The sequence below is a fragment of the Alosa pseudoharengus genome, unplaced genomic scaffold (assembly GCF_046254945.1).
Source record: "Alosa pseudoharengus isolate Yale_2024_CS ecotype anadromous, Long Island Sound unplaced genomic scaffold, YU_APseudo_1.1 YU_APseudo_1.1_scf_14, whole genome shotgun sequence".
Taxonomy (NCBI): Eukaryota; Metazoa; Chordata; class Actinopteri; order Clupeiformes; family Clupeidae; genus Alosa; species Alosa pseudoharengus.
Window position 1 is genome coordinate 34,923,014 of NW_027468609.1, and position 27,222 is coordinate 34,950,235.

Here is a 27,222-nt window from a genome sequence, read left to right on the forward strand (position 1 = left end):
ACTTGACATTTCTGTAAGACACCTTCCCTTCAACAGGCAATGGAGGTCAGGGAAGAGAAGGGAATCTCAGACCAGTGAATATGCCTGGTCTTACTCAAGGCTAGGAGCACATATTTTTGCAAACCTGTATGTCTTTGTAGACTTAAACTATGTAGTAAAACTTCACTGTGATGATAAAAATTCAACCATAATTCTTGCATCAACAGTATCCCTCAGGTGTCCGCAGTACTGTACCAACTGAGAGTGTGACCAGAGTGTGATCAGCCTGTCTACTACACAAGAAGTAGAGTGATGATAACGGCCGCCTTTACCTAATCTGCAGCGCAGAGGCCACTGATAGATGATTTATGAGTAATTAAGGATGAGGCAGATGGCTGATCACATCCATCAAGCAAAAAAAAAAAAAACTACAGACGCCTGAGGGGTTCCAGCTGGCCGTCAGACAGCGTGGCCATCAAACATAAAACCGCATGGAGGAGATTTATGTTGGAAACACTCAGCTGAAAGATGGAGAGAAGATACGGGACCTACTGTGTCAGACTTCACTGGCTGACCAAGTGACACTGAGTCACATTACAGATCCAGCATCCGTGATAAGAGCAGTGTCAGATTCCATCTGTGCACATGAAAGCCTCGCTGATGATCAAAGCCTGACGTCAGTGCTCTGAGCTGAGGGAGAGCAATGGTCTGCAGGCAACCACAAAGCAGAATGGAACGACAGATGGCTGTACTGGACTGTGCACTCACCATCGGTCCCTCAAAGCCAACCTCTCCACGAGGGCCCAAAGGTCCCATAGGGCCCTATAGAGAAAGGGATAGAGAGACACACAGAAGGAGAACAAGAGAATCATGAATTTTGCAGACATAATAGAATGCAGTAACTGAGCTAATATCAACGTTACATCATGATAGAAACAGCTTTTAGACTTACTGGATCTCCTTTAGGACCAGGTGGTCCTTCCAAACCAGGCAATCCCTGTCAGTGTACAGCCATAAAAACAAAAACACAGGTGATTGATTACCCATACAGCCACAGAGCAACTGGTCTGAAAATATGTGTCCCGTGTATCAAAACTAAATGCCCCCTAAACTCATAAGCAGTCTACACCAGGCACGTACTGTAACTGAAGCGTTCTAGAACACTGGTCTAATTTTATCAAATGTACTGTACTGTATGTGCCGCTATCACGTCTGGTGTATCCTGTTCCATTTAATACAGTGGAAGCTCATTGTTGAAGCCTCGTGTCACCTGCCTCTCAGGTGCTTTGATAGAGAAGTGACACTCACCTGTGGGCCCCTGGTTCCGGGAGGCCCCCTTGGCCCCTCCAGGCCCGGTGGACCCTGCAAGCATCACACAGAAATGAGAAATACTCCAGCCATACAATCAGAAAATATTGCATTTGCGCTTGCTGATGGTCAGTGTGTTGTTAACTGTGTACCTGAGGTCCCAGAGCACCAGGGGCTCCTGCAGGTCCCTTATCGCCCTACAAAACCACAGTGGAGGTGAGAATACTTCAGTTCAATCAGACATACTATACTCTACAGTCATTTACTTATAGTTTATATAAGATAAGATAAGATAAGATAAGATAAGACTTTATTGATCCCACAGCTGGGAAATTTACTTGTCACAACAGCCCAGTAGTATATGAATAAAAGAGTAAGAACATGTTATATAATAACATTCTCACCCAGTATTATCTTTACAATCTTTAAATCAAAGAAGGTTTAATTATTCAGATAGACCTCTGGTGGTCATTGTGAAATATCAAAGCTAAACAGCTAAATAAATAGATTGAGTATTACATGTGAGGGTTACAGGTACACTACCATTATTGAACAGTGAACAGGTGCAACTGGGAAGGGGGAAGAACAGACTAGGACTAAGGTAAAATAAATCTGGCAAGAAATTCTGCACATAGATGGATAGATGATGATGGATGATGGGTGATGAGGTGCCAGACAAATGAAGGAATAGATGGACATTTACTGTAAATGAGGAACTAAAGAGATGGAAGATGTTACCAAGGAGACCAGGGGCCTCATGTACATTTGGTACCTTTGGATTTCATACTAAAACATTGCGTACGTGCAAACCTGAAAAGTAGCTTACGCACCAAAAAATCCTGATGTATGAAACTGTGCTTATGCAGCATTCCACGCAGCTTTTCTTTGTACATCCCAATTAACGTGAAATTAAGCGCACATGCACAAGCATTACACTCCACCCTCTCTCCTCCCTCAATCACACTCATTTTAATATGCTAACTAGAAGGCCACTCGAGAGCGCAGACCTCCGCGAAGACAAAATGGCCTATCCCGCAATATTAATAACAATGAAAACTCATCTGTGGATCCATTCATACTCGAACCTGCTCCAAAGTTTGATAATTGAAATCGTCAAATTAATAAAAAAAAGTTTATCTCCAGCGAATGCGAGGTAGAAGCGTTTATCCGACGAAATGGCAAGAATCTTACGTCTTTATCATCTGTAATTAATAACAAAAAAAAAAAAAACACTAGTGGCAGAGCGTAGCAGTGGCTAGCTATAGGGTCAGAGACCGTGGTAGAATTATTGGTCAGTCTGCAAGTAGGTGACAGGGTTCGCATAACTGGGTTTCATGCATTTGAACCATTACAACACAACTGCATTAATTAAAAAAAACATTACATCAATCGTGTCCAAGTAGGCTACCACGCATGGCGCACTTGAGGTGGAATAAACAAAGTTGATCCAGGCCACATCGCCACAACATTACGATTTCTGGATCATATCCCTATATTTGCACACAAGTGTGACAACAATAATGCGAATGCTTACTCGAGGAAAGTCAAAGTATCCTATGCAGTCAATCACACTAAGGGAAATAGCTTATATCCGCGCTTATTACTTGAATTTCCCCTTGGGGATCAATAAAGTATCTATCTATCTATCTATCTATCTTATTAGTCAGCCTTTCTATTCTATCTATATGTGTAGGCTAAAGGTTTCACATTCCCTTTTAATTCGTATCCTCTAATAAGTCTATAGTTGTCATTATAGATAGGTTGTTGCATAACTTAGTAGAATTTGAACATGTTGCATGCCCATTTATATAGAAACATAGGCCTACTTTCGAAGTGTTATAATTTTTAATAACCCACGTTTCACAATATACTGTGCAAATAAAGGCCTAGACTCGCGATCAACTAATGTTGTTGCGCTGCATTGCCTAAGTGTCGCCAACTGACGATACACATTGGAAATGTGCGTACGCCAGACATGAAGTTTGCGTGGAGGACCGCACATTCTCACGTTCAAGTCATTCTTCGTACATCCGGACGTGAGCGTGCGAAGTGGCGCACGCAGCATTTTTGTGCGGATGCAAGCTTTGTACATGAGGCCCCAGGTGTTTGCCTCACCTGTGATCCATTGGCTCCCTGAGCTCCAACTACCCCAGTCATGCCAGGAGCACCCTGAACACACACACACACACACAGAGAAAGAGACGGAGAGAGAGAGAGAGAGAGCAAGAAATTGGAGTCGGACAACACCTCAAAGGTAATCTTAATCCCCTTGAGATACCAAATGTAACAACTTCTAAATAATATTTATATGGACCCTTTCAAGAGAGTTCCATTATCAGCATCATAGTTGGCCCCACAAGACTTCCTTTTTAACATTCCATATGTTATCTTAATGCAGAGGAAGTAGATTGGGGCCCAAATAGAATGTTCAAGCATTGTTTTTGTTTACCTTGTTGAAAGGGTCCATAGGTAATACAATAAACAAAAGGGTTGATACACTTCAAAACATCTTCATAAACTCAAGCCCAAGTGAGTTCAGCTTCCATTTTGGAGTAATTTTCTTAATCCATAAAAAATAGCTACCAGAACAGTATACATTCAGTGAATGGGAATGCTTTTCTGCAGTATTATAAAACTAACAGAAGTGTTCCTCAACTTACTGGGGGTCCTGGGGGACCGGGTGGTCCCTCTAAGCCATCCTCTCCCTGTAGAAGCACGTCCGCACACACATACAGACAAACACACACACAGACACAGACACACACACATACACAAATAGGGATAAACACATTAGGCAAAGAGCGCAGCCGTTTTGTATCAAGTTTATTGCGCTGCTTTGTCTTCATGCACACATTCGCTGTACTGAAAGTCATTAGGGGCCATGAGACAAAGCAGGAAATATCTGAGCGATTGGGTACACGCGTTCACCTCCAAAACAGCTGTAGCATCAGCTGTTAATTGCTGCGCTGGCCCAGCCCCGGTCTCTTTGACACAGACCTGGTTCTCGCTCGCAGAACCTTAAGGTCCCGCAGAACCTTAAGTGAACTTAAAGTGAGCTAATGGGAGCCAGAGAGCTCTTCCTTCAACTCAACCATTTCCATCCTGCTTCTATTAGAATAGATAGGGATAAATAGATAGCTTCAGGTTTGCTTCATCTAATAATAAGTCATCTGAGGAAGATGTGCTCAGAGAAGTACTTCACGCCAATATTTTCAGAAATGTGCTCAGAGTCAGGCTAGCACATTTATTTCTTCCACTATTTTATTTTTTTCACATACGAATTTTATATCACACTGCTGACCAGTCTTACAGTCTTATCAGAATCTGATCAGGAAAAGCAACCAGCATCATTCTCACAGGACTGGGACTGATTGCAGCAAACAGGCCACTTGCCTCCTGCTTCCTGGGTTTGATACTCTAGAAGCCATTTGTTTTACAGTACATCACCACTCACATCTGGTCCCAGTGACCCCTGAGGTCCCTCCATTCCTCTGATACCCTGTGGCCCCTGGAAACAATCAGAGGGAGAGAGAGAGAGAGAGAGAGAGAGAGAGAGAGAGAGAGAGAGAAAGAAAGAGAAAAGGGGTTTCAACTTGTCATAGAAGTATGTCCACATCTCTTACAAAGTGAAAAGGCATGGACAATTATGTGTTTGAAATTCATAGCTGAAAATCTGCGGTGGTTTGCTTTAATACACTGATACTTTACTCACACCCACACATGGTGGCCACACACACACACACACACACACACACACACACAACAATACTTACAGGTGGTCCTACAGGGCCAGCTTGGCCATGAGCTCCCTTGGATCCCTAAGAGATGAATAATTCAAATGAAAAATTTTGTCAGCATCAGAGTCTGACACATGTAATCAGTCAGAAATGTCAATGTGCATGACCAGAAGATATCAGCAAATTCTGCCTATCACCACTAGATGTCCATACAGTCTAATATATGACAGATGATGTACAGCCTACTGACCACAGCATCTTTACGGGTCTGACATTACAGAGACAAAATGCTGTTAGATAGATAGATAGATAGATAGATAGATAGATAGATAGATATATGGATAGATAGATAGATAGATACTTTATTGAAATTCAATAAATGAAATTCAAATGAATGAAGCATACTTTCTCTCCAGGCTCTCCATCCTCTCCGCCTGGACCAGGAGACCCTATCAAGCCCTGTGAGAAAATACAATACACACTGACCATTGCACAACACAGCAGGGGAGTACGCTCTGTCTGGTCTTAGCATCCTTCATTGGAAAACACACAGTGCATTTAGTGCATTTAAAATGTGGTAGTATACTTAGAACAAGATTAGATTATTTCATTCTATTCAGAAAACAAACAAAACTAATACTGGCAATTAGGGGCCCATAAACAACTGTAACAATAGGAGACAGATGGCATCAAAGTCATTAAATGTTGCTGGGTGGCTGAAACTATGAAATAAAGTCTCTTTTGGTGGAACACATGTGAGAATTAAAGACACGTGTTGTGACAGTAACGGCAATTGATGAATCACCATTAATGGACAAAAAAGAACAAAAACATGAAAAGGATTTAATCAGTTTTAAAAAAAAATCAAAAGGATCAAATCACTTGTGCTTCTGTATGACTAAGTCAAGGCTCTGAGTCAAGGTGTATCACACTGCCCCCTAGCAGCAGCGTGTGGAACTGCAATTAAATACTGGCGAGACAATGACATAAGAGCAAAGAATCCCCCCAGAATGTAAACAACAATCAGACACATCTCCCACTGGTCTCCTTACCTCATCTCCCTTCTCCCCAGGTGACCCTGGTTCCCCTCTGTAGCCCAAAGGACCCTGGGAAATGAGAGCAGGCGCCAGGACGTCAACACACACCAGTCTCCCGCCTGACAGATCTAATGCCTGCTGCAGCTCTACCCCACAGTTTATGATCCAAAAACTTTGCTCCAACTTGTCTGATACTAATGCTCTAAGCAACTCCAATGGGCCATGAAGTTGTGGTGTCAGGTATGCATTGTTAAAGAGAATAAGCAGAAGCTTTCAGTATAGTTATTGTTCTGGCAATCAATGCTTTGGTGCGTCAAGCATATGGAATGTCTTTCAGAAGGGATAAACAATGTGTTGCCCTAGGTGAATGATGACGTTTGCCCTCACCTGTGGTCCAGGTGGACCAGGAGCCCCTTGATGTCCATCCTGTCCATTCTCTCCGTCCTTCCCATTGGTGCCCGCTCTCCCTCGCATGCCCTTTGGTCCTCGGTCACCCTGACAACAAACACAACACTCACATCAGTCTACTTCCTCAGGCCATCTCAAAATATCTACTTGTTACATAAACAAAATGATTCAGCATTCAGGTCCACTGAATCAAAAGTGGAAAGAAATCTCTGGCAACCATATATTTTGAATGATTACTCAATTCAGAAGGCATTGATACTAAACATCTGGCTATGGAGAGATGGGGAGAGAGAGAGGAAAAGGAGCTGCAGAGGAACATCTGTGGGCATCTATCTATAAGTTGTTGTGCTGGAGAGAGACTGATATCGTCCAGGTCTGTAGATGATGGATGTGAGTTGAATGGGGTCCAGAGTAAACAACAGGGGCTTTTGCGCAATGTAATTTATTGCAGGAGATCCAGACTCTGGTACACAAGCAAGAGTCTGATTGGTTCTGTGCCACTGACTCATTTCTTCTCATCATCGAAAAAGATAGCTCTAAAATAGCACTTAAATGGCATTCTTAAGCTCTAAAATGACACAATAAGAGGTCAGTCAAGATTATTTTCTGCTGTGATTCATTTCTCCTCAATAGAGTTATGGGATCTTCAAAAAATGTCAAAAGACTCATCTGTTTACCTTGCATCTGACTGATTCATTTTGACAGAGTCGTGGTTTGTGGTATGTTTATGGTTATTGTATTGTTATTATTCCGGTAAATTCTATTAAGTCTATTACTGATACTCATATTTTATTTTATTTAGGCTATATGTCTTTACTTTTACAATTACAAAGCATCTGCTAAGAACTATAAACAGACATAAGTGTTTGCTGAGATGCTGCATTGCCCTGGTGTACAGTATATCTTAAACCTAAAAAGAATAAGTGAACTACCACAAACCAAACATGCACAAAAACAACTAAAAGTAGGCATATATACAGCTCTGGAAAAAATGAAGAGACCACTGCACATTTTTCTAATGTCATCCTATGGTTGCTGAGTGACATTCAAATGAGTTGACGGTCATATTAAAAATTAAGAGACCACTGCAAATTTCAATATGACCGTAAACTCATTCAAATGTCACTCAGGCATCATAAAATGACAAATCTGACTATTTCATGGAAAATATATGTTCTTTTTGAATTTGATACCAGCAACATGTTTCAAAAAAGTTGAGACAGGGAATGTTTACCACTGTGTGGCTTCACTCTTCATTTAACAAAATTCTGTAAATGTTTAGGAACTGAGAGCTGAGACCAGTTGCTAGAGTTATGAGAATGAAATGTTGTCCCATTCCTGCCCGATATAGGATTTTAGTTGCTCAACAGTATGGGGTATTCTTAGTCATCTTTGTCATTACATGATGCGCCTGGATTGACAGGTCTGGATTGCAGACAAGCCATTTTAGCACCTGGACTCTTCCTCTATGGAAAAATACTGTTTAAACATGTGCAGAATGTATTTTGGCATTGTTTTCCTGAAATAGTCAAGGTCTTCCCTGGAAAAGACATTGCCTGGATGGTAGTATATGTTGCTCAAAACCTGTATACATCATTGTGAATTGATTGTGCCTTGTCAGATGTGCAAGATACCCATCCTTCTTTTGTTTTCTTTATCATTTCAACTTTTTGTTGCCCCATCCCATTTTTTTTTAAACATGTTGCTGGTATTAAATTCAAAATGAACATACATTTTCCATGAAATAATCAAATTTGCCATTTTCAACATTTGATATCTTGTCTGTGTCCTTTTTGCAGCTAAATAAGAGTTTACAAGATTGACAGATTATTACGGTATATTTTGTTTTTATTCACATTTTACACAACGTCCCAACTTTTTCTGATTTGGAATTGTATATATAGATCTTCTTGCTACTAAACAATTAAGTGGTAAATACGTAAGGGATAATGGATGACAATGATAATGGTGTTTGTTAGCTGAAAAATAATGCACATTCGAAGTGGTAATGTGGCCCTGACGCGCAGTGGAAAAATAATTGACACTCTAAACACCACATCACAATAGGAAATTCAACCGAACAGTGGTATAAGCCAGGATAATTAAGGGTGAGTGTCAAAATGTTACAGTTTTTAAAACTGATCTGAAAATACAAACACACACATCTATCTTCTCTCCCCCTGGATCGCCTGTGCAAACCTCTCACAAAATGAGGAGAATGAGGTAACATATTTTCATACTTCTGCGGTGACTGAGACTTAGTGTGCACTACAGGACGAGTTTATAAAAAGCTCAAGTCGCCTTTGCGCCATAAAGTTCCACCACATCGCATTAAGAGCTCAGTGTCAACACACTTTATTAGCTGGTTCAAATGAGGTCCCAAAGAGAAGGGAAAAAAGCAGCATGCCTTAGTCCATAGTCACATGTGCCAACATTAGGTCAAGATACTGACTCTAGTTTCAGTATTTCAATACATTTCTGGGTGTGATCAATGACATGAACTCACTTAATATTCTATCCATCCACTGCTGATTGCACAAGGCACAAAATGCACTGAAAAGTCACTTTACATATTATGTTCTGGAATTCAGATTGTCTGCTAGATAGTTTGTCTTAATGTGGCAACACTATTTTGTAGCCTTAAACCAAATACTGCAATTCAACCCAAGGGTATGGTCACAAAATCAAGCTAATGAGAAAAATGTGGGATAAAAGCATTATTTTGTGAACAGCACATTAAAAGAAGTCATTCAGGCTAGATACAGTGTATTGATTAATCAGACAAATACATGATGCATGGTCTCACTTTCTCTTTTCTATAATCCCCCTCCAAATAAAATGATTATTCTCATTACCATGTCACCTTTGATTCCTGGCTGACCTCTTTCACCAGGCTCCCCTGGGGGTCCCTGGATAGAGAAGACAATATACAGCATGAAATGATTGATGAATCAAACTCATTAAAAGCCATGAGGGTAGAAGACAGAATGGAGAGACTGAATTTAAATGAAAAAAGGGTCAGGGACGAGATCATGAGGTGGTCACACTCACCAGAGGCCCAGGCTTTCCCATCTCCCCCTCTGGTCCTACAGCACCCTGCTCTCTCTAAAAGCTCACAGAGAAGAGAGCACCATCAGATATATCATCATTTACACACACACACACACACACACACACACACACACACACACACACACACACACACACACACACACACACACACACACACACACACACACACACACACACACGCACACCTGCGTACATCCTGCGTACTAAACCTCAGCCCTAAACTGACTTCTTGTGCTTGTGTTGGGTGCTGGCTGTCTTTTACTGAACTGTCAAGCTTGGCATCTGGAGCCCTTCCTCCTTATCTCTTCTGCTGCCCAGACTTGACTTCTGCAGCCGAGAGGTCGGTCAACTGTCAGCCTGACAGAGAAAAGGAGTCATATTGGGTGGCTGTGCCTGTGCAATGCCTGTAATCAACATATTGGACTGCACTCAGGTTTTTGACAGGTTCTTTTCTTGTTTGTTAACCTTGAAGACCTTTTCTCAGCAGATCTCCTCCAACACTGCCACTCTCAGGCAACGGTTCTCCACCCCTGATGGGCAGTGGAGAAGCTAACAGACAGACTGTTTGCATCAGCCAGAGGGCTGCAGATAAATGTATGGGCTACTGAGCTACAGTGGCCTTCTAAATCTACTCTGTACAATGCCTCTCCACAGCGACAAAGGACAACATTGCACGGCTTACCAGAAGTGTTTTATTTAAGGCCCCCAATAACATCTAGTAGAAGAGAGGCATTTTTTATTGGATTTCCATATTATTTTCAATTCACTTGTTGTCTATTCTATATACGTTCTGTAAAACATTTGCTCCTGACATAAAGAAACCAGGTATTATTATTGTAATAAAGGAAATCTACATATAAAAACAAAACACACACACACACACACACTCAGAGAGAGAGAGAGAGAGAGAGAGAGATAAAAAGCCAGTCATACATGCATAGAGGTACTTACGGGCCAGCCTGCACTCAGTAACTGGAAGAGGGAACTTTGCTGCAGGAAGAGAGAACAGGCATGATGTCATTCCACATCCTCATAAAGGCCAGTCATTCATCACTGAGACTAATGAAGGATAATTACTTCAATCCTGCCCCATGAGGACTGCTGTCTGTCTGTTTTCAGCTGGAGGACACCAACAATCATTAGATAAGTGCATGATGTTAGTCTAATTTATGACTAATGTCTGCAAAGCTATGTCCTGTGCCCATACGATCAGATACTTTAAATTATGTTTATGGCTTTGACGTCTTAGTGCAAGAGGGTGACAGGGACTGATGATGTTGATGACTTGTCTTTCGTACATCTCAACCCTGGCTGAGCTATTCAGCTTTGGTTTCAGTAGTGGCAGAGAGACACATACATCTCTAATAAGAAAAAGTAGATGGTCCTCCTTTATTACCACCACTTAGAAAGCAACATAGGATGCAACAACTCTTGATTAGCAAGTAGATATTACTTTTATGCTGGAGAGGCACAAAGACCATCAACTATCCATCTTGTTCTCCTCTACTGTGTGTGTGTGTGTGTGTGTGTGTGTGTGTGTGTGTGTGTGTGTGTGTGTGTGTGTGTGTGTGTGTGTGTGTGGGTGTGTGTGGGTGTGTGTGTGTGTGTGTGTGAGAGAGAGAGAGAGAGAGAGAGAGAGAGAGAATCAATTCACAGAGAGGGGTGTAGAAAGCAGCAAAGCCACATTAGGGGTGTGTAGAAGTAGGGGTCTATGAACGCACATCTGCATGAATCTCAGCAGAGCCTCATAATCATACGAGAGAACAGCAGCACCTGCTGGGCAACACTGACAGCAACAACATGTGTGGGAGACATGGCACAAACAGTGTGTGTGTGAGCAAGGTTTCTAGAAATCACCCCATGCAACTATTAGCTTTGACCCTCGACAACCCAATCAGCCAATCAGTTCATCAGTTCACAAGACCCTCTAGTGAATAACCATGTCAGATTTGATGAAAATCCTTCAATCTGTTCTGAAGGAGATATCATGCAAACACTATAAGGCATGGAACCATGTACAGACACATGCACAGATGGAAAACTGTGCACCTGAAACCCAGACAAAGGCATTAGGTAACCAGAACCAACCAAATTCTCCCAGAGTCAAATTTCCCTAAACACTCTACCATATTTTAATTAAAAATTTGAAGATTTAATTAGAAAAGAAACTAAAATCTGTGGTACAACCACTTATTATTATTTTACATTGCATGGCATGCCATTTGGTTTGAATGCTGTCTCTGGAACCTCAAATAATTCCCCATCCACCATATGGCCTCTCCTCTGAAACATCACTTAAAAGTGAAGGACAGGAACTATAAAATATGTTCAGGATATACAGCTCATGTACAGCACACCATCCACCCACCCACCCACACACACATGCATACACCCACGTACACACCCATGAGCACACACACGCACACACTCACACAAACTCTCCATTTTGATAATCTCAACTAACACACAGGCCTATTCTTGCCTTTCATGAAGATCAAAAGTGGATGTGCAAGGGCAGTGGGAAGCTGTTTTCAATGATTTGCCAATGCATTGTCTACTTTGCTCCTTAGACGTTGAACATAAACATGGAGAACATAATATGCAATAGTTTGAAGAAGAATGTGCCAGGGAAGGAGAAAAAGAAAGAGAGGGGAAGAAAAGAGACAAAACATACATCAAAGAAAGAGAGAGAGAGAGAGAGAGAGAGAGAGAGTGAGCACAAGGCAGGGAAAGAGAGAGAAATAGAGAGGGAGGGGAGATGATAGTTGCTCTGATGGATGGGACTTCTGTTGACTCTGAGAAGTACTATTTTCTGCTGGGGAGGAACACTCTGACTGGCTTATGGATCCAACCTCTGACCCCGTGAGGCCAGAGGGTAGGATCTGATGACCTTAGAGTTCTCCACCCGATTGAGACAGGAGAGCCCTCAGCCCATGAATCAGTTCAAAGCTACTGGATTCCAATAGCCCATTACTTAATACCAGACAGACAGACAGTTGTCGTGGAGTGTAAATGGCCTCTGGGAAAGGCAGTCGCCCTTGAGCACTGAGCAAGCAGCTGTCTCACCCTAATCGATCTCTACCAACAGGTTGACTGAAAACCATCAGCCTGTTTCAGTTTCACGGGTATTGTAGCTTACTGCTACAGTCCAACTCATATTATGTCCTAGTTGTTTACCTATGTATAGTAATGTTTCCTAATTGAATGCTATTGCAAGATTTTATCAGGAACAGAGCCCATGCAGGGTAAAAGGGAAAGGGACACTTACCCGAAATGCGGCCCAGTCCTCCTCGGTGTTCCTCCACAGGTAAAAGGTGGGCAGGCCCGGAGGCCCAAGGGGTCCAGGATGGCCTTGTCGCCCCCGTCGCCCCTCTGGTCCCAGAGCACCCTGTGGATATGCCATGCAGCGTGTTACAAAACTGAATCCCAAGTCCCTGAATCTGCATCAGTTTAATCTTGAGTAGACAGTGTTTCATTGACCTTATATACAAAAAAAAGGTAATATGTATTGACGTGTCTGTAAATGGAAAAATGGGGTTAAGGGCAGACGCATACTCTGGGTAAAAAATGAAACTGAATTGTCAATTAGCAATACAGACACCATATGCATTCTTGTACATATCACTGCATTAACCCATTTACTCCTAAAATGCCTGCTAAAAACGCCTATAGAATCCTATGGCATTCTAGACTAAATAACCTTATTTCCTGAGGGTTTTCTGAAAACATACTAAAAATTGTCAACGTCTACCAAAATGTAATATCTAAGCCTCTGTAGCACCTAGAAACATGAAATAAAAAGCATGCTGCGCTACGCAGCATCCAGCGGGAGAGTCAATGTTGTGCTATGCAGCATCCGGCGGGAGATAGAATGTTGCGTCATGCAGCATCCAGCGCGAATGCGTTAACAACAGTAATTAAATAAACACATTAGTAATAAAAAAATTGTAACATTTATGACCCCAGTTGTATGCAAATGTGTATAGCTACTGGATTGCTTGCTGTCATCCCAGTAGCCTGTGCTTTGACAGATGTAAGCTCAGAGGCAGGTACGGCTCAGCCTCCGAGTCTAAACAGGCAAGGAGGACAGCACTGAGGTCAGCAGAGGTCAACAAAGGTCACACAGGGGGTTCAGCACTCCAGAGCAGAAGCATTTGAACTTTCCTGTGGAACACTTGAGTCTTCATTCACTATGACAATAGGGGCTAGGGGGTGGTGGGTAGAGACTCTAGGCCTTTTCACACAGAGATCACGCTAAATTTGCGGGAAGAGGGGACGTCTTTTTGCCGTCTTTTTGTGTCTGAAAGTGAGGTGAAAATTGGCCGGCCTGCTGATCTGTTCACATGATGCGGCATTTTGGGGAGCCAGGAGGCAGGATCAGCTATAGTAAATTAAATTGTGACGTGCAACAGGGGGCGTGTAGAGTGATAGTCGTAGGCCTTATGTGCGTGGGCCTTTAAATACAGCAGGTGTGTGATTTCAAAAACCATGGCGGGAGAACCTCCTGCACTTTGGTCAGCTTGCATTTGCTTTGCTGTTGCTGTTAGAATGTTAAATTCTTGCGATAGATGTCTTCATCTTCATCTATCGGAAATCGCGACATAAGCATATTGGTTTCTTTTTTCTTTTCTTTCTTGTTCGCGTGTTGGGTAGTGAAGCGATAATGCATTTAAAGCAGAGTATCATGTGAGCCAGAGCCGATATGGTCAGAACTGCTGCTCTGTAAAGGTATTTCTGTCCCACCCAAATTTGCTGAACTACTTGCGAAGTAGCCTATTCATCACAGACATCACATGTATCACACAAAAGAGCTTTTTCTCAGCCTTTAAACGATGTTAGTAGTTAGTTGTTGTGGTAAACGGTTCGCGAGAAAAGTAGCCTAACTTTATTTAATCATATTTTTTGCGCCCGTCTCCCTACCCATTCATCTTGGTGGAATACTTCACGAACTTTCCCTCAACACATGACAAAGCATATATCAGAATAAACAGCAGACCTTACCGAACATAAAGGTGTAAAGCTTTCCCCTGCACAGTTAGCCATTCCAGAGTAATCCGGTTTTAAATTTGCAGCGATGTCTTTATGCATGTCTCCAACTTTGCGGTTCCTAATGTGTTTAAATTGTTCAATAAGTCTACATGATTTTATAACAGGCCAAATACAAAATAAATGTTACAAATATCGCCTAGATATCTGTAAGCATTACAATCAGAGGATATACATAGGGCAGACAGACGCTCATGAGTTCATGCTTTGTTTTATCGCTGGATTTTAGTATAGCCTATTATGGCAACTGATTGCATTCCAAGCTACAGTCAACTCTAGCAGGCATTGAATGACTGGAGACTTTGTGAATGTATAGATTGACATAATGTGCTGTCTCTGCTATTGCTGCTTTTGATCAGTTAGATTTATTTGCAATCTCATGTGGTGGGCTGGACATAGCATTGAAATGCCCGCCCAGATTCCCCTTTCCGCCTTGACCCATTCACACTGGTGGCGGAACGAAAAAACTCGGCAAAATGTCTAGGGGGCTTGGTAGTAACTTTGGCGAGACACTTTGAACTTGAACTTCTATTGTGAACTTTATTTTGGCTTTCTTATAGTAAAGCATAAAGTATATTCAGGGTTCCTATATCTTCTTAATCTCACTCATCAAATCAAAATCTTTCTAGGACTTTTCAGGCACAATTCTCTTAAGTTCAAAGAACAAACAGCATATTTTTAGAGCTGACATCAAAGAAAAAAACAAACAAAAATGTCACTTTTGTATGAACTTCAGGTAAAAATGAAAAATAAATAACTTATGTCTTTAAAAAAAAAAAAGATCTGCTGCATCGTAGGGATAACATTTTGGTCATGTGGTATGAGCATTTCTAGGGCTTACTACTCCCCAGGTCACCATCTCACTCTCACACACAGGCCACCTATGTCCAGCAGCTACACTCTAATATGCCAGTACTAATATGCCAGTCATAGTTGAAACTGAAAAGATGTCTGTTCATCTTCAAAAGAAGCTGGTTTTCAAAGTTGCCAGAATTCAGTGCCTGGGAGTTTCAGGCCCAAGACCGGCCCACGTTTTCCATAGTGGTGGAAATTGGATAAATGAAGCAACATTTCAGCTCTTACTATCCTGTAGTTTTTATTAGTACCATGGTTCAACAAATGTGTAAAGGTTATATAATAATTCACTTCAACTGAGAAGTTAACAAAAAATATTCCACTATTCCACAAGTTAACAAAAACAGAAAGAAAGAAAGAAAGAAAGCCTTTGAAATGTAGCCTATCCCACGCTTCCACAAAGAGGCATATTGAACTAATGTTTTTTGCATGGGTAGGCTATATTATTGTTTGGCGATTTAAACTACTTCTTTACTACACCCTCTTCTTAGCAAACAAGGCATATAGGTTTATCATGTAGGGTAATTGCTCTTTCTTACATTAAATAACTTTTAATTTCTCCTCTCTACTTGTCCCTGTAGTCATGGCCTCCTCATCACTAATTTCGTTCTTATAATTTTCAGTGGTCGACTGGTTGATCTGCTGCTCAGTCTCTCCTTCCTGACGCTTGTGTCTACTGAAGGGCCGGCTCGGCTATTCGTATCTGAGATAAAGGTGTTTGAGTCGTGACTCACTCGGATCTTTCACCCGTGTCTTTAAATTAACCCATGAGTCGCGAGTCTCTAGTATCATTAACTCGGATCAGTTGAGTCCTACTACAATTCAATCTAAAACGATAAACAGCGCCACACACAAACCTCTTGCAACATTAGCTAGCCTCCTAGCCCTAGCCATCGTAGCTGCCAAAAATGTAACAATTTCGTAGGCAACCACAACTCCACAAATCAACTCAAGCGACTGAGTGAGCAGGCAGTCCGAGACAACTGGTTAACTTCCCGCAGAGTCGGAGACATTGCAGACTCACAGACCATGGGACTCAGATTGGAGCGGCTGAGTAGCAATCCGGGTTAGTCGGATCAGCCGGCCGGTTAGGCTACGTTGAGTACCAGTCAGTCGAATCAGCCGGCTACGTTGTCATGAGTGGATCTGCGAGAGCGAGTAGCTCCTCCTCCACAACAAAAGACATTTCTTTCACTTCTGAAATAACATTCAATGTTCTGCATGTAGCCTAGACATAATTAGATTTGGTGTATAGATGTAGCATATTAAAATGCAATTAGGTCGTGCAGACAGTCCGAACTGCACGCTCATGGAGCTGCTTGAGTAGCCTATCTACCCGGGTCAGTCGAATCAGCCGGGCGGGCCGGTTAGGTTGTTATGAGTGGATCTTTAGAGTAACTCCTCGTCAAGGTGAAAAACAAATCCACAACAAAAGCCATGCTTTCACTTCTGAAATAGCATATGTTCTGCACGCATAGCCTACTTTAAAATGCAATTAGGTGGCGAAGACAGTCCGAAACATTGCAAGCTCTGTATGGAGAGTAGGCTAGCCAGTCGGATCAGCCAAGCGGGCCGGTTACGTTGTTGTTATGAGTGCAAGTCAGCCGAATCAGCCGGCTACGTTGTCATGAGTGGATCTTTAGAGGAGCGAGTAACTCCTCGTCAAGGTTAAAAGAAAATCCACAACAAAAGCCATGCTTTCACTTCTGAAATAACATATATTCTGCACGCATAGCCTACTTTAAAATGCAATTAGGTCGCGAAGACAGTCCGAAACATTGCAAGCTCTGTATGGAGTTGCTTGAGTAGGCTAGCCTACCTGGGTCATTTGGATCAGCCGGGCGGACCGGTTACATTATGTTGTTATGAGTGCGAGTCAGTCGAATCAGCCGGCTACATTGTCATGAGTGGATCTGTAGACGAGCAAGTAGCCTAGCCTAGTTTCTACTCGTGTCAAGGTGATAATAATAATAGGCCTAATGAGAATAGTAGTAGTAGTAGTACTAGTAGTAGTAATAATAATAATAACAATAATAATAATTTATTCACTGCAGGGCATGTCTACGTTCCTGTTTCTATGTCTACATTGAAAGTCAATTGCTTAGGCTAGGTTAAGACAATAAATAAACAGTCTGGCTCAAACTGCTTTCTTTCCCGTGAGTGGGTGGAGGTTTTGATGCTATTATATTAGGCTATTTTATATTATATTATATTATATTATATTATATTATATTATATTATATTAGGCTACCTAACATGATATATATATATATATATATATATATATATATATATATATATATATATATATATATATATATATATATATATATATATATATGTATAGCTATGATTAATAGGCTAATAATATTAGTTGCCTAGTATCACCTGCCTATAATACCTATTAGAATAGATTCCTAGTAGCCTACTATTAGTATATAGTAGTGGTAATAAACATTGTAGCAGAGTAGCATTAGACCTAGGCAAATTTTCTATTGTTAACAAAACAACAACAAATAATTAATTATTATAATATAGGCTACCCTCTCTGTCAATAAGATCAAAGTTTCTGAACATGAGCACCAAAAAGATGAACAATGTGTGGATGCACTTTGACCAGGAGAGCAAAACTTTTAGGCTAAATGCAAGTACTGCAAAAACCTGGTTTCAAATCATGGAGGATCCACATCCAACATGAGAAGGCATTTAACGAAATGAAGCACCCCACTGCACTGCTTGAACGTAGGACTGAATTTCTTTGCGATTTAGCAATACTGACTCAAGTGACTCAAGGGACTCGTTCAACCCGGATCAGTTTAGTGAGTGACTCAGAATAACCCGGATCCTTAAAAGGAATCGAGTTTGACAGGCCTAATCTGAGAAAACTTTTTGGAAAAGACAGGCTATATGGACCCAACCAACTCTTTTTGGGAGGGGAGAACTCCCTGACGTAGGCTACAACCCATGCAGAGGCATTGCATTGGTGTCATGCACAGAATGCAGAACGTGACCTACTTTAAGAAAAGATAGACTAATGTGACAAATGTCAATATTTTTTTCCTAGACCAAATACGGCCACGGGTGTATGACGTTATCTTCCACTACCCTGTTCACCGAGTTCACCACTATCATCGGGGTGGTCGTCTATGATAACGGGAGGTCCTCCAGTAGGTGCTCGTGCTTCCATGGCGGTTTCAGTTGTGCGTCCTCCTCATTTAGCATCAAAAAAGCGCTGAAATAGAGCGCGCAGCGTGCGGAGCGTGCGTAATGCAATCTAGGAGCAGTGATTCGCCAAATCTCCCTTATTGCAGTCGCACACATTTCTTCTAATTTTATGTTTTAGTAACGAGTAACGAAGATGCTTAGTGAAAATATAACGGAGTAAAAGTATACATTTTATCTAGGAAATGTAGTGGAGTAAAAATGAAAGTTGACATACATTTAAATAGCAAAGTAAAGTATTTGTACTCCGTTACATTACAACACTGGTAGAGCATACCTGTCAACACTCCCGTTTTTCCTGGGTTTCTCCCGTATTTCAAGGTCATCTCCCAGAACCCTCCCGTTTTGTTATTTCTCCCGGAAAACTCCCGTAATTTGCATGGCCATCAAACCTCATTTTAAAATCATTGATGCATTCAGGTTGCCAGATTGTGTATGAAATACACCCTACACATACACGATCACTTAGTTTCAATTTCAACCGTTTTGGCTAAAACCTGGAAACCCAAAACCCAAATAAGGAAGCGGGTGTCACCTGCGTAAACAAGCGGGCTAGATGAATGGCCTACTCCAGGAACTAGCTGTTGTGAAATTGTTGGGAATTTAATTGATTTACACATCACATAAACTGTTATTGAGTGTTGTTAATACACTGAACTTGTGCCCTCGGAACCAAATCTGACAGCAAGCAGCTTTGGAGTTTTGGAAGTAGGCTGGTGGATACATAACTGGCATGCGTACGGCAATGGTAAGGTAAAAGCAACGACCGAAATGCAGTGTTGAAACACGTGTATGAAACGTATTAAATATGCAAACACTGATCCGGTATAAACACTGACACCCCCCCGCCCCCCCCCCCCCGAAAAAAAATCTCCCGTTTTTGGAAAGCTAAATGTGGACAGGTATGTGGTAGAGACAAGTCTGTAAACCCACAGAAGGTCAAAGTGACCCTCACTGTTTACAAGCAGAGGTTGCTTTGCTGTAAATCTGGGCCTGAAAATGGTTGTTAAGTTGTTAAAAGGTGAACGATGCTTACCCTGCTGCCCTTGAAGCCGGGATAGCCTTGAGGTCCTGGAAATCCCTGCAGATTGACAGATAAGGAGAGAAATCACACATTACAATCAATAATTCTTCATCTGTATTCAATTCAGTTGGTTTCATTGTCTGAGTCTGAACAACTCTTTCTCAAATACTCAAAATGGAACAGAATATTCTCTTTTCCATTTTATATTCCTTGTCACTATTGGGTATTCAACTTAAAGCCACTGCTATGCTTACAACATTTTGGAAAATTCAGCCAAAGTCATAATGCTAATGGTGCTGTAAATCTGGGTCCTTCATGTAATGTGCTTGTCTTAAACATGCAGTTCTTGTAAACTGGCTTGGGGTAATCAAGCTGTGCTTCCCTTTTTAAAGCTTTTAAAGTGATAATATGCGATATTGCATGCAAGAAGACATGGCTGCTCGAGAAATATGATATTGAGCCATAAAATTAACTGTCATTCATTTGACAGCTGATGTATTTCTTTTATACATTAAAGTGGTGCTATGACTGGAGGAACCAGAATCAACCTGTAGTCTTGGCAGGCAGACAGAAAACTATGCTTCTGAATCATGCGAGTTTAGTTATATACAGTTATATACAGCACACTTTCAACCATTCAAAAGTTTACAAATATTTCCTTGTTTGTGAAAGAAAATCACACTATTGTTTTTATATTCAAATAACAAAAACTGATTAGATATTACATGTCTAACTTGGAATGAAAAATCTATGGGAAGGGTTGATTTTCTGCCCCCAGCACACCTGTGTTTTAATGGTACATATGTTAGTAAATCCTAAATGATCATTATTCAAATTTATTCATCATTATTTCACTCTCTTGCAATTGCATTTCTGGGTAAGCCTAAGTATATTGTGCAGCTAACGTCATTCATGTGAGAACTACTTGCATGCCTGCAACATCAGCACTTGTGGAATTAATTATGGACTAAAAAAGATTTCAGAACTAAGATGTTTTTCTTCAGAAACGCATCAGTCTATTACTCTTCTAAGAAATTAGGGGTAGTTTATGCCAAAAAACTGGCACAAAACGGAACTCTACACACCAGCTCTACGCCAGCATATAATAGGAGTCAGGAGTCCCCAGTGCACCACTGTGCAGGTGGTTAAGAAAATCAGAATCTTTAGTCCGAGAAACAGATGCTTTACAGGTCCTCTGCTGGCAGCTTTCTTATAGAATACCCGTAAGAGTGCTAGAATGCTCCCCTTCTGCTAGTTAACTGAGATTGGCCAGTGGGAGGAAAAGGCTAAAATGGGCAAAAGGGAAACAGCTGCTAGTAGGAAGATGAGTAAAAAAGTGTTGTAGACAGACACATCTGTCAGACACAAGTTGAGGTGAGATGATAAAAAAAAAAATCACAAAGCATAGAACAAATAAAAAGATGTTGGAATCATGTTTGGCATCCTCCCTCAAGTGCAGACGAGGACATCTATTGGTCTGGTTGGTGATGGCAACATGTTATTTGTTAAGAGAAAAAAAGAAGTCTTTAACAAGTAAGATTAAAACTCAACATGACTCCATCACCATGGTTTGTCCTGCGGATGGCAGCTCACTAGAGTCAGTTCGCTCCTAAATCATGACAGACTCCCAAAGCAATGATCCAAATCATGCCCACTAAAAGACCTAAGAAGCAGTGAAGCTGTGAGCACAAACTGTAACACACACACATTTCACCTGTTTCAGTCCTTCTCCAGTGGAGAAAGGTGGGGGGCAGCATAGATTGTGTGTGTGTGTGTGTGTGTGTGTGTGTGTGGGGGGGGTCTTTACAGGACAGAGCCCACTGCAGCTCTGCGCCCGTTGCCTGCCTGCCTGCAGATGTGCCATCTGGTGACTATTCTGGCTCTGAGAGGAGAGGCCTGGCAACCTAAGGAAAGCAGGTTCCTCATTGGCTGATCCAAACAAATGCAGTACAAGTTTAGCTAGATGAGCTCAAAGCTAGAAGTAAACAATGGATCATGCAATGGGAATGCTTTTTTCCCCTCTTAACTTTAAGCTGGTGTGAAATACAGGCAGCCCTCATAGACTTCAAAACACTGATCATTTTATTAATCAGCTAATGAGGGATGGTCTTCCTGGTCCATGATAACAAATAGGATTGGCTGACAAATAGGCAATTTTGTGGGACGTGCTAATGTTTGTGTGCAATGTGGATGTGAGCTCAGCGTGTCATCATGGATCAGGCATTAATTACGAATTTCCCCCCACTAAACTGACAACAGATCCCACCACTGTTCATGTTCTTTTTTTGCCAGAAGAAAAAATATTTACAGAAGATGTCACAAAGACTATGTCATCAAGAGGCATCAGAACAACCATGGTAAATCAAACAAGATGGCAATAAACAAAAGAACATCTCGTAACAATACTGGAGGTCAAGCTCAATGGAACATTCTGACTTTGCTTTGAAGTCTCAATAAACAGTAGCTCAGAATAATTAACTTAAAACTAATTATGAACAATAAACGTGTGTGATATAAAGGAAAGACTATTGAGAAACTAAGAACCTTGAAAAAAGACTCACTTCTTCTCCTGGGGGGCCCATGTATCCTTTCGGACCTCTCTGCAGCCTGAACTTCCTTCCGTCTGACATGGTCACCAGGTCTCCTTCCCTGGATATAACATGGACCCTCCCAGGGTTCTCTCTGGAGCCGTTATGCTTGGACGTGCCAGCACCCTCAATGATCCTCCCAGTGGAAGGGACAGTGCTAGGCTTGGTCTTAGGTGTTTGACCAGGCTTTGAAACCTGCGTGAAGTCCGGTGGGTCTATGTCCTCCTTTAGTCGATTAGCATCCGCATCCTCGGGTCCTGGGCGAGTCCTTCCATTGGGGAAGACCACAGTGGGTTTCTTCTTTGTTGTGTCCAAGTCAATTATATTATCCACCGGCTTTCCAGACGTGCTTCCCCCTTCTACTTTCTTCTTATCCGTGGTGATGTTCTCATCCAGACGTTTGGAAGACTGATCCGGCTTGCCCTCGCGGCTGCCCTTAGGCTTGCGTCGGGGTGGTTTCGTGGGTCTCAGTACGTCCACCAGGTCAGTGTCCTCGTCCACCTCGAACACGTCCCCACGACCCACCAAACTGGGCTGCCTGGGATTGGTGGACACCGTGCCATCACCACGCAAGGCCTCTGCACGCCGGAAGGCATTCTGAGAGAATGGAAAAGAGAAGAGAGGAATTTGCTTAAAATTGGTTCAGCTTCACTGACATGCCAGGTTGGAAATCAATTCATCTGAAAATGAAATGGTGTTTTCCCTTCAACCTAACATTTTAATCATGAGAGACAGCGATACAGACTTCTTTGCACTGGCTGGAAATAAGAGTTGCATCGTCTGAGTCAAATATGCCATGTACACCCACACTATATATATATATATATACAGAGAGAGAGAGATAGAGCAGAAAATCCTGAAATTAGCTGTGTAAATCAACCTGAAAGGATGTTCTGTACAGACTCTGCCATGTTTTGGCTCTGTCTCCTTCACTGACCATTTAAACTGATCCTTTTGACAGCATTTTGATGGGAAGCAGATGAGTATGTCAGAATGAGGTTCTGACAGAGCAAACAGCTCTCCTAGCCTTGGATTCATCATGTTGTTATCAGTTATCATGGAAAAAGAGAGCATCCCATTAAAAAGCTGGACAGGATAGAATGTTTTAGCAGTGGGTGGTCTATTTACTGTAACAGTGATGGTAATTGATACGATTAAAACATAAAAGAAGAAATCTTATCAAAAGGGATTAAAACTCCCCATATGGGTGAAAATCAGTGGTGGATTATGGTGTTAGTCATTTTGTGAATATGACATTGTGTGTGTACTGTATATGACCCCACTGGAATTGCCTAAATGGGTTGCAGATATTCAGGACTGACTAGTGCAGTCCATGGTTAACGTAATGGAACAGCCAATGATATACAGTGAGAGATACACTGAGACCTAGAAACTTCTTTCCATTAGGTGGCCACCACAAAAAAACTGTGTCTTTTACAGACCACACCAAAGACCTGAGTAGACTCTGCTGTAATGTCAAATTCCAAATGTAGACACTGAACTGAATGATTTTCACACAGCTTCCAGGTCCTCCGATTGTCTACTGTAATTTATACAGATTAAGGTTTAAATGTGTGGAGATCATCTGTGTAGATCCAGATGAGCTATTTAATAGTCTATCTAGTCTTCAAACAGAATGAAAAATAATCAAAGTAATGTCCACTCTGAAGTATTACAAATGTATACAAACTTTCCATATAAGGTGAGATGGTTTAAAAAATAAAAAAAGTTTTGCGAGCCAATGTCAGCACCATGTGTAAAACACCAGTAGCCATGTTTAATATTTTCCTGCTGGATGAACTCCATCATGTTTGTCAAACATGGCTGACACAAGCTGACATTGGTCAAATTTGCTTGGAAGCCACACTAAACATCCATCAGTATTGACAAGTGGAGGTCCACGGTGGCACAGAGTATAATTGGGGTCTGGCTAATGGATCCCCGGAATGTGCTTCTGGGGAGGACAGTGAAGAATGCAGTGGGAAGGCCCTCCATGTGCCCTGTCAGTAGAAAGCCATCATGTCAAATGGCCTCCAGTGCAAAGAGCCAAGACACAACATCATGTTTTCACTCAAGCTCACTCTCTCTCTCTCTCTCTCTCTCTCTTTCTCTCTCTCTCTCACACACACACACACACACACTCACCTGTATTAGAATTAAAGAATAAATGCAAGTCCATGTTCACACAGCTACTTTCAAATACTTTCAAATACACACATGCATGCACAATCACACACACACACACACTGCAAGAAAGAACCACCACACTCACGAACACACATAAAATGCACAGGCTTTAAAAGGCGGCGACCATAAGTCCGTAAATCTATCTTCAAGACACAGGTATGTATTAGGGCAATTTCAAACTGGCTGTGTCTTGCCAGCGGAAGTAACCAAAACATGTTTTTGAACTACATTGTTGGACACATGAGATGCAGTTCATTTTCACAGTGAAAGCCTACAATTAATTCTGATCACAATGCAGACTTGATAAATCATGTGTTTCCGCATTAAAAGTGTGTAAAGACTTGCTAAAGATTTGTAAAGACATGCTCATTTGTGCATTTATACTGTCTATGAGCATGCATTCAAAACATTTTACATTCTGTTAGAAACATGGTCAATAGGGGGTTTGGGGAAATCAAAACACAACACAGGGATACATTCTTGTTTGACAGGATGGGTTGTGATTTTTTCCTACACCATTGTGGAGAATCATTGGTGGAGAGAGCTGGCATAGTCATGGCAGAGTGGAACTCAAAAGGATGAGTAAGTCAGCATGTGTGGCCAGGACAAGATCTGACTATGCCATGAACACACACACACACACACACACACACACACACCAGACCAAACTCTCCCATGCTCTGTACTCAGCAGGGCTTGTCAGGAACGTGTTGCCATGATTCTGTTTACTCCCATCCAGACACATGTAGACTCATGAAGGGGGATGTTGGGAGACAGCGGACAAAATAACCGCTGCATGGCCGCTCCCACAAAGGCAGTCCATTTTATTGGGGGTTTTCCATGACACAGAATGCCTGAAGCATGTGCACAGCCAGTGGACTGTCACTGGTCATGCCGCCGTGATGGTTTTCCTGGATGTTTGTGCACGTGCAAGAGGCCATTGGTAAATTTGGTCTGAAATGGACTATTTCACATGATGAGAATGTGAAACTCCGTCTGTATGCGAGGTCTGAGCACAGCAACAAAGCGCATGCCAAGGAAATCTGGTCATTTCACTAAGCCGGTACAAAACTGGATGACAAAACTGTTTGACTCGTCTTTGGCCGACGGCATGACTTTCGACCATACAGGGGCATTTGAAAAAGGAAAACAAAACATGGATCCACAAGTGTCAAACCCTGACATTATCCCGTAAATATGAATTATTTCTAGCAGATTTAAAATACTGCTTAGATCAACCCATTTCCCCTTGGATGACAAAGTTGGAGATCAAAGAGTATAGTAAGCTGATTAATGGATGCTGTCAGGATATACTTTCAGATGAAATTTGTCTTTGAGAAGACAATCCTAAAGAATGACGAACCAATAAACTTTTGAGATTCAACAACACATTTGCAACATAGCACTTTAAAACATAAACAACAATTTAGGTCAGACAAAAAACTATCAATCGCCTCCTTAACCGAAACCAAAACCACAGTGACCCTCATCTGCTCTCAAATGCAAAACCACAAATAGGCTCCACAGGGAAACTGGGGTAATTATGGACACATGTACCGGTACACACAGGCTAACAGCACATCCATGCATACGCCAAAAAACATACAGTACACACATCCCCATGCCAGTTATTAGCTCAGCACACTCATAATTGTTGTTCACCCTTATCCATTTTCATTTCCTTTTTTAGCAGACACTTGTATCCAAAGCGACTTCTATATGTCAATTATATTACAAGGGCCATTATCCCGGAGCAACTCGGGGGTAAGTGTCTTGCTCAAGGGCACAAGAGTGGCAGCTGAGAAATGAACCCACAACTTTTCAGGCTACTGCATGCTAGCCCAGTTTCTTTAGCCACTACGTTACCACGGCCCCTAAGACAATTTAATTAAGACAATGCATAGAAAACAAATTTGATATTGTAAAACTTCTTACATGTTTGTCCTGCTATGATGCCTTATTTTATGATGGATTGGGATATGGTGATTTTGTTAATAACATATCCAAATTCAATACATAAAAAAAGGAGCCTGGAGGATATATTTCAAAATGCCATACATCAAGTTACATAGTTATCTGATCCCTTATGTCTGTAGCTCTGATACCACAAGATAATGCAGGCTAAGACACATCCTAACTCCGGTATCCTGTAGCACAGCACATATAGAAACCTCACATCAGATATCACATTTCCGACAGCAGTTTGGCAAATGTACAAACGCTACTTCTAGACTCACTGTATCATGATGATAGACTCATGAAAACCAGTTTGAAACTGAATCTATACTCATGCCATTTTGTCCCTACAGTGCCTAAGGAGAACTCAATAGCTCTAGTGATGGAATGGGTCAGAGTAAAAATGTGTGCAACAAGAATATGATACATTTTACAAGGGGAACAATGCGGCATTATTAAGACATGGCTAGACTGACACAGCATAGGTGAGTTAAAACCTTAAACAAGTACCGACAACAGTGATGAGAGTTTCTGTTTTCATGCAGTTCTGTGGGAGATGTGACCAGGGGATGTAATCTTACCTTTCTGAGCTTCCTCCGCCCTGCTGTGCAACAACCCCGTAAGTCCAGTAACAGGAAGGCCAGTAGCCACACACAGCAGTAGTACCGCATGACCACACAGACACACAAACACACGGGCACGCACACACACTCACACCACGCTCGCTGTGCAGTGCACTGACTCAGGATTCTCACACCATGAGGCTTTCTATAACGTCCACACACTCAATCACAGATACAAGA

The 27,222-nt window shown here is 41.7% G+C and overlaps 1 protein-coding gene across 1 annotated transcript; it reads right to left on the reverse strand.

Moving 5' to 3' along the window:
* Positions 1–407: 407 nt before the first annotated feature.
* LOC143122664 (uncharacterized) lies at positions 408–27,222 on the reverse strand. The gene is made up of 18 exons (XM_076283445.1): positions 27,001–27,222; positions 22,250–22,873; positions 19,701–19,745; positions 12,810–12,929; positions 10,493–10,531; positions 9,521–9,574; positions 9,325–9,378; positions 6,449–6,556; positions 6,077–6,130; positions 5,430–5,483; positions 5,061–5,105; positions 4,742–4,795; positions 3,948–3,992; positions 3,403–3,456; positions 1,440–1,484; positions 1,288–1,341; positions 748–801; positions 408–500 (listed from the first exon to the last, which is right to left on the reverse strand). The coding sequence occupies exons 1-18, from the start codon at positions 27,088–27,090 to the stop codon at positions 408–410; spliced, it is 1,686 nt and encodes a 561-aa protein (XP_076139560.1). The 5' UTR covers positions 27,091–27,222.

Coding starts and splice junctions, on each gene's coding strand:
- LOC143122664 (XM_076283445.1), bottom strand. CDS start 27,090: ATGCGGTACTACTGCTGTGTGTGGCTACTGGCCTTCCTGTTACTGGAC. Junction 6,131..6,448: donor CTGGTCCACCTGGACCACAG/GTGAGGGCAAAC, acceptor CTCATTTCCCAG/GGTCCTTTGGGCTACAGAGG. Junction 1,485..3,402: donor AGGGAGCCAATGGATCACAG/GTGAGGCAAACA, acceptor GTGGTTTTGTAG/GGCGATAAGGGACCTGCAGG.